The sequence below is a fragment of the Haliotis rubra genome, unplaced genomic scaffold (genome assembly GCF_003918875.1).
Source record: "Haliotis rubra isolate DU_JTF1 unplaced genomic scaffold, ASM391887v1 Scf450, whole genome shotgun sequence".
Taxonomy (NCBI): domain Eukaryota; kingdom Metazoa; phylum Mollusca; class Gastropoda; order Lepetellida; family Haliotidae; genus Haliotis; species Haliotis rubra.
Window position 1 is genome coordinate 682625 of NW_025767136.1, and position 15186 is coordinate 697810.

The following is a 15186-nucleotide window of genomic DNA, read 5'->3' on the forward strand; positions in this document are numbered from 1 at the left end:
GTGTTGGCTTCTCGTGGAGGAAGGCAAGATAGTTGTGATAGAGAAATAGAGAGTAACTATGAAATATCTTTGCGTGAGAGGTTTTATGTCCACGCTACACGCGAGGATTCTATCTTACCAGCGGCACACTGTGAAACAGAGCCTACATTGACTGCATAGCTTCGTAAAACAAACTATGTCACTTGATTCAATCACACATAAAAGGGAAGTCCAACGACCACGGAAATGCTGTCAAGTGACAGCTGAGGTCATCGTGGTCGTTGTTCGCTTGTTGAGTGGTTGATGTCATTGCCAGCATTCCACTATAGACAAGGTCCTCCTGTGAGGCTCATAGTTAGACATGATATATTTGCATGCAACACAACTGAAAACGAGTATAAAACGGACCTTTCCACAATCACACACTCGGGCTTGATAAGCATGTAACTTTCCTTTGAAGGCTGCTAACTGCAACATACCAGTTGTTGTTACCCATGAAGTTATGTTTTCTCAATTACTTATACAGCCTGAAATATTCATCTGTGTATAAAAGAAACTACCTTGCCAAAACCATGTCTTGAAACTTTCTCCAAAACGTTCTCAATGACAGAACTGAAGCTGGGATATCAATAACGTAAGCATTTAATTATTTACACAGCCTGAAATGTTTGTCTGTGTTCACAAGAAACCACCTTGCCAAAAACGTTGTTTTCTTACCCTCTCCAAAAGTTCTCACACAAAACTTCACACAGGATATCAAAAGTTTTATTGAGTGGATTCTGGTTAAAGCCTGTAGGTTGCACTTCAGCCATACCACAGTGGTCTGCAACAATGAGTGTGAACCAGGCAGACTTGTCCTTTTGCATGAAATAATCTGTGTACATATGTATACAATCTGTTGCTGGTTTGAAATTTTCTCACATTTGTAAGAAATATAAATCAATTTTACACTGATGAAAATTCACTCTGGATAAGACAGACATGTCCTCAAGGCTCAAAATAACACAGAATCTGACTGCATCAACAACTAACAGCTGGATTGCACCTCAAATTATATGTGCAGAATTCATACAGGGACCAATTGTATCCCTACTTTGAAGTAAGTTATTTATTTCCATAGAGGTTACCATGATAAAACAGTGTCCCACTCCTCAATAATTAAAGTATATGGTGAGGCTGAGGGTGACCATATTCTGTAATTATGGTAGTTCCATAATTGGAACAAAAGTTACCTACAATCAATACGTACATAAGGAACAAGGCAATCTTAGACTGAAGGATGACTTAAAAAACAACCCTGATGTTAACGATCCACATCCTGCAACTTAAATACATCATATCTGTGTAAATTGAAACAACCAGCCTCAGTTATCAAAACTAAAACATTTGTAAAACTAAATACCAAAACGGTTAAACAAAGTGTTCATTAAAAACAACTGAAGTCAAGTTTGTGATATTTACAAGTGTTTTATTGTTGATAGATGGTACAGTGCTGGTATCAAGTAAGCTCAGAAGGCTGTACACATAGCCTGCTTGCTCGGGCGGGGAGTAGCAAGAACATACACAAGTTTAAAAAATATATCTTAGTTAGCAGAAATTATGATGGAGGGGAAGGGGATGTGTAGCTGGATGGTCAACAATGAGATGATGCACAGACCTCTCGTTCTTTCGTCTTTCGGACATTATACTACAACCATAGGATACAGCATGTATTCATTTGGCTGGTGACCTTCACCTTTCCCATTCGAGGTCAGGTCAGGTCACCGTGTCATGCCATCACACCTTGCTCACACATTCTCCAGTTACCACTGATATGGACGACAAAGATGAACACAGAAATCAGCACAATGGAGATGCTGTAGAAACATACTGAAGAACCTAAAGCTACACAACCAGCACTGGAATAATGTACGAAACCAATTAACACAGGCTCACATTTTACAGTGAATCTTTCAGGAATGCCTTCTCTCAAATTGTCAAAAGTGTTTACTGATGAAGAGCATATTTCAGGCAAAGTTCAAAGAAAAAGCATTATCTAATATTCCTCCTCTACATAACACTATTTGCAAATATTATATATCAATATACAATACCAACCCAGTGGGTGAAAAGAATAAATGAATCCACAAATGTACAATCATCAAGCACATTCAATGTTGACAAGTCACAGCTGGCTTAGTATGACGGGACTGGATTTACCTTAAAAATTGGACTCAGAATTACACAATTTTCTTTAGTATAATCACACCACTTAACACTTGATCCAAGCTAGCAACAGTAGGGAGAGGAGGGCTTGAAGCCTTGTTTATATAAAATTCTTATTGAGCACTTGGTTACAAACTGCAAATTTATCGATCACAGGTGAAGAAACCAAATAAATACAAATGTCCACTCATTCATTGGTATACGAAAACAGGAGTGCAATTACAATGTGCAAGTTATTTGCAGTTTGCATGATAAAAATTTCTTAATCTGTCTCACTCTTCCCGGTGATGCTAGCATGGGTACAGATGCCAATATGAGTTATCTCCCTTAGAGCGAAAAACAGCACTCATCCCATTGACCTTAGAGAGTAAATATATTATTTGACAAGAGACTGAGAATAAATAATCTAATAGTTTAACAATAAAATCAAATCAGATACTGTCATTAGGACAGTGTTCTTTCTTACATAATGATATTACAATGACACATCTTTTAGCTATTATCTTGTAGACAAAATACCTTACAACAATTCAGTCACTGCCACTGCAGGTTGTCCAAGACAAGCAAGATGTCCCACCACATCAAATGAGGATCAAACTGCTGATGTCTTAGAGCAACTGTGTGTGTCTAGTTCTGTCCTCATGCTGTCTGCCCCATTGTCGGTATCCCTTAGTTGACATAAAAGAATGGAGTCCACATAAGATGTTGGCAGCCTTAGCAGCAGCCCCCGCCGCCCTGTTTGACTGGGGTGCTAGAATTAATTTTTACACTAGGTTTATTTTCTGAGGCTGCCGTCACTGGACCCATGCGATTCTTGATTTCTGCAGCCATCGTCATAAATGCTTGTTCAACGTTTGTAGCATTTTTCGCACTTGTCTCTAGGAAAGGTATTCCTAGTTGATCTGCATACTCCTGAAATGAAGAAGACGGGGTTGTAGAGGACCAACAGTTAACAAGTAAACCATTGATGCTGACTCAAATTTATAGCTGTCAAATCATATAAACGTTTATAAAGTCTCATCCACTCAGCTATCATACTTAGGATTGAGGAAATACTCTCATAAACAATTTATTCAGCATCTACACAAATTGTTGTCCTGAAGGGGAGGTGAAATGGGGTTTAACGTCTTACTTAAGTGAGTATGGCTTAACACTGCTTTTAGCAATATTTCAGCAATATCATGGCAGGGGACACCAGAAATGGGCTTCACACATTATACCCATGTGGGGAATCAAACCAGGATCTTCGGCGCGACGAGCCAACACTTTAACCACTGGGATACCCCCACCGCCCCTCTTACTTAAGAATATTTCGCTCATATGACGATGTGCATGTGTGTGTATGTGTGGCTGCTTGTACTAGCCCAGACTTAAGCTGGTTTTATAGTGCTAGCTCACTGAGATACCATGCCACAGTTAAGCATGAATACCGAACTCAGACACATTATAATGACTCCGAGCCAACCAGTCCTTGTTGTACCCATTAATGCTGCGCCAGGCAGGGACCATATTTTAATGTCTTTTGGTATGATTGAACCTGCGACCTTCCACTCTCCAGGCAGACACTCTAACCACTACACCACGGAGGTGGTCAGCCTGACTATGGAGAGACCGAGTTTTGAAAAGTATTTGTTTGATCACAGGATGGTGAAACACAGGTGTCATGGAAACAGACCAGATCATAATTGGGGAGAGGGGTGTTGAAATATGAAAATATTCCAAGGGTCACTGTGGTATGATTTGTTCCTTACCTTGGCTGTGGTATAGTCGACGACTTTCTTGGTGGTGAGGTCACATTTGTTGCCGACCAGCAGCTTGTTGACATTCTCACTGGCATACCTGTCAATCTCCTGCAGCCACTGCTTCACATTGTTGAATGACTCCTACAAAGCAACAACCACAGTAAATTACAAATATTTGTACTTATTATTTCTTAAAAACAGAAATGGAAATTGTCCTGGACAGAAAAAAAAAGTGTTAATATTCCAAAATTGACAAAAAAGGTTCAATATTCAGTTCAAAATGACTGCACTCATGTCAATATACAAATACCCCTGAATTCAATATACAAATACCCCTGAATTCAATGATTTAATAACAATAATTCCTATAGGGATCAAATGATTACATTAATAATCCATTATAGTCTCACCTGATCCGTCACATCATAAACAACGATGATACCATGAGCACCTCTGTAGTAACTAGATGTAATTGTTCGGAATCTTTCTTGACCAGCTGTGTCCCACTGAAAAACACAATACATAGATCTTAGTGAGACACAACATAACAATATTTCAGATACTGTAAAACTTCCTTCCTTTAAATGTGACTGATTATCTTAAAAATAAGAAACTAACGAAAACCACACTGATTGTATGGTTTCCAAAGTCCACAATGCATTCGACATTTTCCTGGATTCAAAACAGTTAAGGTTAACTAACTTTTCCAATCACTAGCAAAAAAACATGATCAAAGAACATGTTTATATATTCTGTATAATTTTAGCATAGATTGCTACCAATACTTACTATCTGCAGTTTGATTGTTTTCCCATCCAATTCTATTGTTCTGATTTTCTGAAGAAAAGAAAATGAAACAATGTATTAAACAAAGAAAGAAGAGGCTAAATCCAATTTATCCAATGCGCATCCATCAATTTCATAGCAGTATGTAACCTAACAGTGGACAAGGCAGGTAAACATGTAGAGTAAGCTTGCATTGATCCAATCAGTTGGGGTCCAATGGTGCACTCAACAAAGCAAACACCTGTCTATTTGTCTATGCAGTATTAATATATGAAGTAATATTTCTGTTCTTAAAATTCATGTTACAATGAAGAAAAGAAACTTACGAAATCCACACCAATTGTACTGATGTAGCTTTCTGTGTATGTATCATCCTGAAAGACAAAAAACAGGATATCACAAAAATGAATTTTCTCTTTATTTACATTATTTCAAAATTAACGGTCTCCAGATTATCAGGGCTCTAGATAATTGTTAGCATTACTGAGCATTTCTTGAAATGAGCTTGACCTTGAATTCTGAATTAAGAAATAACACAAAGAAAACGTAAATATTTGGCTTCATGGCTAACAAGCCACAACAAAAAAAGAGAACCAGCATATAATACTTACAGCAAACCTCAGGAGTAGACAGGACTTTCCTACACCAGAGTCGCCTATCAACAGGAGTTTGAACAGGTAGTCACTGAAATGATGAAGTGTTTGATAAAGTGCCTAGGTCAGCCATATTCAATAATACTGGACTGACTGACTGAAAATCAATCAGCACACTATATGGAAGAACAGCCATAATAAATAAACCAAGTTGAAAACTGAACAAATGTGTCATGGTTCCCTTTTACAGAGCGTTAATCGCTGTTTTCGGGCATACTCAAGTTCAGCATGCAATAGAATGTGATGTCAGCAGGATAAAAACCCAGTTTTCAATTAGTAGCAGCTCTTGCTTCTTAGGATCAATACCAAATTAATCAAATTGTTGAAATGTTATCATGACCCAGCTGGTACTTTCAATATTACTGCTCTAAAAAAGGTGACATGAACTCAAGGTACTAAAATATCTATCAAAAGACATGAGCCTGCAACTCTTTGCAAATATTAGACAGAACTTTATACAGCTGTACCTCTGAATAGCTGTAACACTATCTTAATGATCCTGAATGAGCACTTAAGGAGAAGTATATCGATGTACAACAAACTTAATTGCCATAAACTAAATCATGTGAAACATTTCTCAGTTAACCTATATTTTTAAGAATGTTAGAGGATTCTTGAAGAAAATCCTATGTTAACATGTTGAACTTGAATCCTGTCGCAATTAATGCAAGCTCATATTATTGGTAAATAATACAATTTAAACTCACTAATCAGAGATATACATATTCCTGGGTGAATATCCATGTTCATAAGAACGGTAGCAAGGATTTTGCTTGTTTCCACAACAAGAGCCAGATGATTGGTTTGTTGATTGTAACTTGACAGGAAGACTCATTCTGACAGAAATGGTAAAAACCTAATCCCATCAACTTCTTGTTGATCTCTTGAATGATTCCAACTGATAATTTCAGAAAATAAACTCACTGCCAACTTTAAATCGCCACATGTCAGGTATGACCTGGCACTAGTCATTTCTATATATAGCACATACCCCAATGAGCAAGCTTGGCAAAGAGCCAACTGAGGGTTCTTCAGTGCTAAAAACATTTATCTCTAAACCACTTCATTTTCTCGTCAATATCAATGTTGTCTAGACAACCGTACCAAGAAATCAATAGTACTTGAAACTGTCAGGCAATATCTAACAAAATACTTGAGGTAAATAGAACCCGTTTCATCAAAATGGATAATAATCTAAGTAAACCAGTACTGCCACCAATCCCCCAGACCACTCACCCGGCTAAACGTGCCTCAATACAAATGCAAGTAAGCATAAGGTACTGGTTATGGAATCTTTACAGAGGTCGCTATTACCACGGATGTGCCAAATGACACAGTAATAGAAGTTATCAACATAGAAGCCCATGTTAAATCTAAGACTTCTACACATGATCAAAACAATTACCCATCAAACCAAGGATAGTCATCTAAGTCATCTAAGTCAATACGTCCAATGCTGTTTCCCATCATGTCAGTCAAAGGTCTTCCTTTCTGTGTTTCTTACAGAAGGAAATGAATGAAGCTGTGCTCTAGATCATAGCATACAAGTCCTATAAATAGTCCACCTGTGAATGTCCCTGGTGACAAAGCCTCCTATAAATAATATGGAGCATGTGGGCCTGGTCAACAAAGCTGTAGGTTACTCATACAATAACACACAGGTTGAACTTACATCAATAAATGATACTAATCTGTGTAATCATCCTTTGTAATTTTGAACCTGACAAATGTGAACAAATATGAACAAATATGAATAACTCACTGATCCCAGTTAATGTCATCAATGTCTCCAACATAACGTTCTGTACTTTTCCTGTATTTCGACATCTTGAGCCCCACTAACAGACAGATGGCAGACACAAGCAAGACTTCCTTTCAATATACCAATATACCAGATCCTTGAGTATTATATATACCATTTACCAACCATGTTGTAAGCTGTGACATGGAACTTATGATGAGTGCAGGGCAACAGGAAGTGAGTGTGTGTCTATAAATACTAGAAAAGGTCACATGATACGAAGTGGCACAGGTATTATAAACAAACTGTTAAACTTGATTCACCGCCAGAGCAGTAAGTAGATATTTTCTCATTTCTACATTTCAACCAGCAGTGTTTGAAATGTTCTTTCCAGCCCAGAAAAACTGACTGACACTCACATATCACTGCAACTAGGTAAGGAAAAAACATTATGAGAGGTTTATTTTATCCCCGATTAGATCGATGTAATGAGCTTCTGCACAGGAAACAGTGACTTTAATGTGACATGATTATAATAATCAGTTTTCAATTCACAGCTGATTTGTCAAGTTTACAATAGGAAAGATTAACTGCAACAACCTAACTGTTGATAAAGCTGCCAAGGAAAGAAGTGCCTGATTGTGAAATAATTTGTTCCATACAAGACAATTTCAAAGAAAGTGTTATTACATCCATGTGACCATACACAAGCCAAAAATGTTCGAGTGCATCATGTCAATATTTTTAATTAATTAAAAAATGCTAACAAAAGATAAATTTGCCACAGAAGATTATATTCATCATGACACTGTCAACCAAGCCTCTGTAAAGGTCATCTGATGCTGAACACGCCATGGGGTCACCTGCTAGTTTACAGGGCAATATTGGTCATGATGACCATTGTCACATGCTTGACAAGCATCGCCACACTTGACACAGGGTAGTTTAGGCTTGTTATGTAATATTCCAGATGTGGACCAAGGCCTGTAGCAGCAGGATCAACATCAGTTGGACTGAAGTCGGCAAAAACCATGTGCAACTTGGTGCTGTAAAAGTGTAAACTGTCCTGAAGTAAATGATGTGCCATCCATGGATCAATCCAAAGGATGACAAACTCAATCACTGTGCTGTACAACATGTTTGCACATGTGATAACGCATGATTGACAAATCCTGGACATATGTATGTAAATTAGGTGAGGTGAAATGGGGTTTAACGTCGTACTTGAGAATATTTCGCTCATATGATGACGTGCATGCGTGTGTATGTGTATATGCGGCTGCTTGTACTAGCCCAGACTTAAGCTGGTTTTATAGTGCTAGCCTACTGAGATACCATGCCGCAGTGAAGCATGAATACCCCACTCAGACATAGTATACTGACTCCGAGCCTAACAGTCCTTGTACCAATAAATGCCAAGCGCCAGGCAGGGACCAACAATACCATATTTTAACGTCTTTTGGTTTGACGCGGTCGGGGATTAAACCCGCGACTTTCCGCTCTCCGGGCGGACGCTCTAACCACTACACCGCGGATGTTGTCTGTATGTAAATTAACATAGGTAGGTAGGTATTATGAAATGTTTCAGACATCCTCCACTTATAGTCCAAAACAAATATCGTAAAACTGAATGCCCTGCCCAGTTCAACCCTAACATTAACTGTTGTATCGTTTTTGACATTCTGAGAACAAAGTCCAGTTACAAAAGAGAAACTTGTTTACAAAGAGAGACAAGTGAGGTACTTAGTTGTATGAGGTACTTAGTTGTCACCTCCAGTGACAGAACTTGAATTAAGAAAAATTGCACTTAAGAATTTTGTGGGGTTTTCATAATTGTGATTGCATTCCATAAATTTGCATTGTATATTGTACATTCAAAATTTTAACCTCTTAAAACTATTCTTTGGAACTGCAAGTCTCAAAATAATTGTTTGACTCAGTTGTTCTTATGCCTTATCAGCCAATGGTAGAATCAAAATGTCAAGCAAATATTGTAAGTAACCCAATAAATTAGAAACTATTTTTAAACAGCTCTTTTTCTAATCTTTCGTACTACCTGGACAAATTTCTCAAAAATAGATAATGAATAGCCAGCCTTTCCTTTCTAAATCTGAAGTACTATCTATGAAGTCTGTCTGATATGAGCAAGTTATGCAGAAAATTAGGTGAAAGTCATAGCATGGAGATCTCATTTTTAACATGAAACCATTCAATATTTAAATCATCTTTCAACAAGAAAAAACTTGGATATACTTTCAATCTCCCTATTTTCCTTTGCACTCATCAGTTCTTAATCGCATCCATGATAAATATTATTAGTTCCAATGTTACCATCATCGTTTTTCAGCTGTGCAAAAATGGAAATGTACTCTGACATGATGCTGCCAAGAATAGCAAGCTTGTACTGCATGAAGAGCAGATTTGGAACTATCAAAATGTTCATTGATAGAGATGTAAAGTGTGGTTACAGGAGTTTTACAGCAATCAGGGAAAATACTGATCGCTAAAACATCAAATGTCAGTTGAGTTAATCAACAGTGAATAAAGATTAACACTGATAATGCACAGAAGCATTTTATAGGGTTGGTCAGGTAATCAGAACCGTAAGTTTTTTAATGTTAGGCATTATGTTTCAACAGCATGATGTACTGTATTTTACAATTTAACAAGTTTATATTCTCCCCATAACCTTTGAAGGATTCACATGGTGAAAATATTTTTAAGGTACACACTTCACAGGATCTTTTTCAGCTGGTATACCTGTTAAAAGCCAAGCAAACATTTCTCTCTACCAGTGAATGAGTTAATTAGTTAGTTAAGTTTTACGCTGCTTTTAGCAATATTCTAGCAATACCATGGCATTGTACCAATGCGGGGAATCAAACCTAGGTCTTCGGCATGACAAGCAAACTTTAACCACCGGGCTACACCACTGCTTTTCTGTCTACTACACAGTTGTTGCATCTCTCTAGTAGTTGCTTTAAACATACTAAGAATGATTGCAAACTGTTGGTTCAGAGAGAACAGATTTAGGTATAAAGTGTATTCTGGTTAACATAAGAACTATTCTATTAATGAAACTTACACATGAACTACGTAAAAACAGAATATCTAACCACACAAATTTAAAACTTGACAGAAAACATTACCAGATACCTTAACTTCCATCTATTGAAATAAGTGCAATAAACATAACATAAACTTGTAAGTCGTTTATGCCTGAATAGGAGTCAAAAGCTGGACAGCAAATATAGAACACATTAAGTCCATGATCCCTTGGCGGACGGCAGAGTTCCGTCTACCTTTTGACCCTACAAGCCCTAACTTGTTTGTTGGCATTATTTTAATTGAGTTACTGTTAAGGCTTAGGATACTTCTGCAATAAGCAGATTTTACTACAACAAAAATACCACTGGACTCAGACTGAAATGTTAAAGACAGATTAACGTTCCCACCCAATAATTATTCAATGTGGAATCTACAAGTGAAGGTATGGTGGAAACAACCAAAACATTATCAGGGTGGATCTAGCCATTTCTGTATGATGCACAATCAACAAGAGAAAGAGCCCCATTACCATGGTTTAAGCCTCAAGAAACAAGACTACCTGGTTGTAGATTTCAAGATTACTTTCATATTTAGTGGAAATGTACTCTGCACAATCTCCGCACTGGTGACTGCTCGGTGGCAACCTAAACAACTGGTTAAATGGGTTTAACGTATGTACATGAATGGACTTTGAATGAAGTTAACATATCGAACAAATGTTTTGAACATGTACACTCCATTTGCAGTCAGGGCGGGAGGATTTCCCAGGTGTCATGATTGAAACACTGGAAGGTTAAAAGGGGAGGAACCCCTTTATTTTAAAAAGGAAAAGAAAGGCGAAAAGAGGGATGGAGGCTCAGGATCCCTCATTCCCTTTTTAATAAAATCCTCCAATATAGGCTTGGGCAAGTTTAGTCAATAAAACACGGGCACAGACTTCAAATGCTGTGAAAAGAATTGTGATAATGTAATATAATATGACCTTCTACGTCAACCGAAAACATGCTATTACTGTAGCTTATGGCAAAACAAGAATAAAAATAGGACTGCACAGTATTACCAGTTACCAAACTATGCCTTTCATCATACAATTTTTCCCCAGGGACTAGTATATTGGGTAATAATAAAAAGTTTTGCCAAAATCTCTCAGGTTTCATTCACTTATGTTTCCCTTCATAATTGATGGACAAAACTGCATACCTTACATACAATGAATTGTATAAAAGAAATAATTGCTAACTACTCCACCTATTTTTAAGATAGGTGTTATTAAAACCATATCATTTGTTTTAGGGCCTTAGTATGTAGAAAAAGAATATGCATGAACAATCAGTATCACTCACTGATAAACAGTGAAACACTTCAGCTCTCAATATATCGCAACACATAACGCAATACGGACACCAGTATCGCAATATATTGCAATACAATTTGCCAATTCACAGCAGTAATCAACAAATCCAACATGTTTGCTTCTGTCAAATGCATCACCATAAAGGTAATGTCCTTAGATCTGCAGGGAAAGATCCTCCGTTATCAGTTGGTGCGGCAATTTTTCTTCTTTTTAAAGTTTAGAACCATACAATACATCCGCGTATGGAAAAGTCATGTGAACTTTGAGTGAGTCATACATACTAATGCACCAAAACAACCAAGACCACAAGTTCAGTTCCCATTATAAAACTCCCAACATATTTCAGAACATATTTCCCAATCTCATTTCAGCTTGGACATGTGTATGGCTTTAAAATTATTTGGGCATGTTTCTGTATGCTCCCTTATTTATGTGGATGCTGCTAAAGATAGCAACATCCCAAATGGTTGAACCAACTGGGACCAAATTCTGCAGATGATCCAGATCCTCTGCCACTAAAGATGCAGTTGTTAATGCCCGAGTGCTTCCAACATCACAAAACATGGATAGAAAATGGTACAGTACAGTTCATTCTATATTAACTTGATGTAATTTCAAAACACAACATTCCCATTAACTCCATTCATGGCTGATGCAGATAGTATATGTATAGTACTTTAGACTACATTTCCAAATTAGATGAAACATAATTCATAAATCTGATCAATTGGCCCAATTATTATACTATCTAACAAAGAAATATCAATATTAGGCAATTCTGATTGTCCTTGCTAAAAAGGAAAATGGTATATATTGTGTTCTGAACAGCATTGACAACATAGTCAACAATAGAAATATCAAACACATCTTACAAATAACATGTCAACTTTAGCCAAAACGTGTGGAAGCAAACAATGGTTTAGATAGGGGGAATTTAAGGACGAAAACCTGAAATTATATGCGCAATGATTCATTTCAGTAACGTGTCATGTGAACAGGATAGCCATTGGCCTTTGATACAGTCAACGGACGTAACACACCCAGTTATATAAAAGATCCATGAGAAAATCAAAGTATCAACATACCAAAATATTCAACATAACTTCTGGAAGAAAAGAAATATCAATGTCCAGATGGGTCAAATACGTAAAATAACAAACAAAAGGGCGTATTATCAGCTGCTGACATCACAAACCTGCAGCGCATGACAGACATTTTGTTCCACATGCCAACGATTTCATCTAATTATACCTTCATATCAAATACTTACTACTCAGGATTCATAGTTGACATATTCCTATATACAGAAATCACAAATTAAAAGTCTATGATCAACAAAAGGTGTAATATGGGCTATTGCACAGCTTCGACGTTGGCAGACATATACGCCTGCGAATAAAGATGGCTTCCTTCTTCCGATTCTCAATTGGCTCTAGAGGGGGATAGGCATATTGATATTCATGACGTCATGTCCCAACGTGGCATCACGCGACAATAACATCCGGTTTACTAACATTATCTCCCCTTAATCAGAGCAGACGATTGTGAACACGTTTAATACAAAAAAGCGTTAAAACAAACTAATGGAAAACATGAAACTTAGAACGTGGAGCTACATGTTTTTATTTGTTGGGTATGCAGATACAACATGAGAATTTCGAACGATCTGAAAACTAACACATCGAAATAAAAAGTAATTTTTACACCGACAATATGAAAAGTCAACACTGATTTTAAACGCATTGGTTAGATTTTAGATTCAGATCTTTTAAGAACACAGATCAGGCCAAGATATATTTACATTTCCACCCCCAAATGATTAGAGAAACCTATACAATGTACAATGCACATATTGTTTTGGTTTTTAAAAAATTTATTTATTTTTTATTTATTTATTTTTATTATTTATTATTTATTTTTATTTTTAATTAAAATTGGGGGTTGGGGTGTGTGTCAAATTGTTGTGTGGGTGTGGGTGTGTGTCTAGTAAGATCCTACCCTCCGCCAATTTAACAGTCACAAACCAAAGAACGCACACACAAGAAAGAAAGTAAGAAAGAAAGAAAGAAGACAGACAAATTGGTTTGGATTCATAGCCAAGGTACGATACTGATTGCGTCATGAAACTAAACTCTGAATGAGAAATTATTTCATATTTTGAAAACCCACTTTAATATATTTCGACCTATACAATCAACATCAATACGGTTTTGAAGTGTAATAATTATACCCAATGCTACGCTCCATCGATCAGATTGTGCATAAATCGTTGACAGGTATTTTGACGTAATGTTGAACAATACCAATCACCAGTGTTCACAGATGGCAATCAGCCACAATAATCTACTGCCAGTGTAGTGAACCCTAGGGCAGTTAAGCATTATACACCGTGTCATTCACCTACTTGTAAGGAGAATTTGTCCACGTCGGCGATTTCTCTTGAATTATTTTGAGTAGCTATAGGTCAGCTGCACCAGCGACCCTGCAGCCATTAGTGACTAAACCAGGAAATCCATACGTTTCAAACAAATGACATGACTTCAAAAGGTTACTGTGAAGTAATCAATCATTTTGTGCATAGATACAAAGTAATATATACTATCGAAACGACGCACTGAAACAAGCTCTTTGATAGGTCTACTTTATTTTAGGTTTACTGATGTTGGTATTAAGTGATGTAATTTGGGCATGTGTTTTATATCTGTGATGCAGAAATAAGTACATATCAAAATATTTTAGTAAATGTCCATCAATTATTAATTTTATATCAATACTACAGAGTAAACATGTTAATATTATCAAGGATGTATGTCTATTTTAATACTTTGTTGACAAGAAACACAAATCTAAATGAAATATACATGTGCTCTACTTATCATCAATTTATGTACATGTATTTTGGGCCGGAGGCCTGTTACTGAAATAAAATTCTGTTCTGTTCAAAAGGTTACTGTGAAGTAATGAATCATTTTGTGCATAAATACAAAGTAATATATACTATCGAAACGACACACTGAAACAAGCTCTTTGATAGGTCTACTTTATTTTAGGTTTACTGATGTTGGTATTAAGTGATGTAATTTGGGCAGGCAAGCCTATCATAGAAAACAAACATTACGTCTCGAGCCCAGCAGGGGTCCTGTTGAACTACAGACGGGAGTATATGGTTTGCTGTAATGGTAATTATGTAACAAGAATATTTATATTGCCCATAATGTCAAAGATGGAATGTGTCACAATATAACATGTGTGGATTCACGAATTTCACGTCTATAAGAAGAATATAGAAGCATCTAGTGTGAGTTTAATGGTTAATGAGTGAGATAAAATGCATAGTCACATCAGCTATATTTCAGCCATGCAGCGACGAGACCAAGTTCACACTTATACATGTCCGTTATAAACACAAAGTCAAACTCGTAAGCAAGTTTTTAAATATAGATTATATATTAAATATATATTATATTATAAATATTTTTATTATTTACAATTTACAACAGGTGATTTAACAATATCATTTACAAGCTGAAATATGGACTATACAAATATTATCATCAATTTACATTTCTGGTGTCCCCCGCCGTGATATTGCTGGAAAACACTGTATTGCTAAAGCGGCGTAAAACCTCACTCACTCACTCTCATCAATTTCAAACACGGGCTATAAGCTCCAAATTA

The 15186-nt window shown here is 36.7% G+C and overlaps 1 protein-coding gene across 1 annotated transcript; it reads right to left on the bottom strand.

The window, feature by feature from the left end:
• Positions 1–1426: 1426 nt before the first annotated feature.
• On the bottom strand, positions 1427–12940 carry LOC124289879 (ras-related protein Rab-1A). The gene is made up of 7 exons (XM_046726552.1): positions 12779–12940; positions 5324–5396; positions 5039–5086; positions 4716–4763; positions 4337–4432; positions 3936–4067; positions 1427–3096 (listed from the first exon to the last, which is right to left on the bottom strand). Exons 1-7 carry the CDS (start codon positions 12799–12801, stop codon positions 2899–2901), a joined length of 618 nt encoding a protein of 205 aa, XP_046582508.1. The 5' UTR covers positions 12802–12940; the 3' UTR covers positions 1427–2898.
• Positions 12941–15186: the final 2246 nt, after the last annotated feature.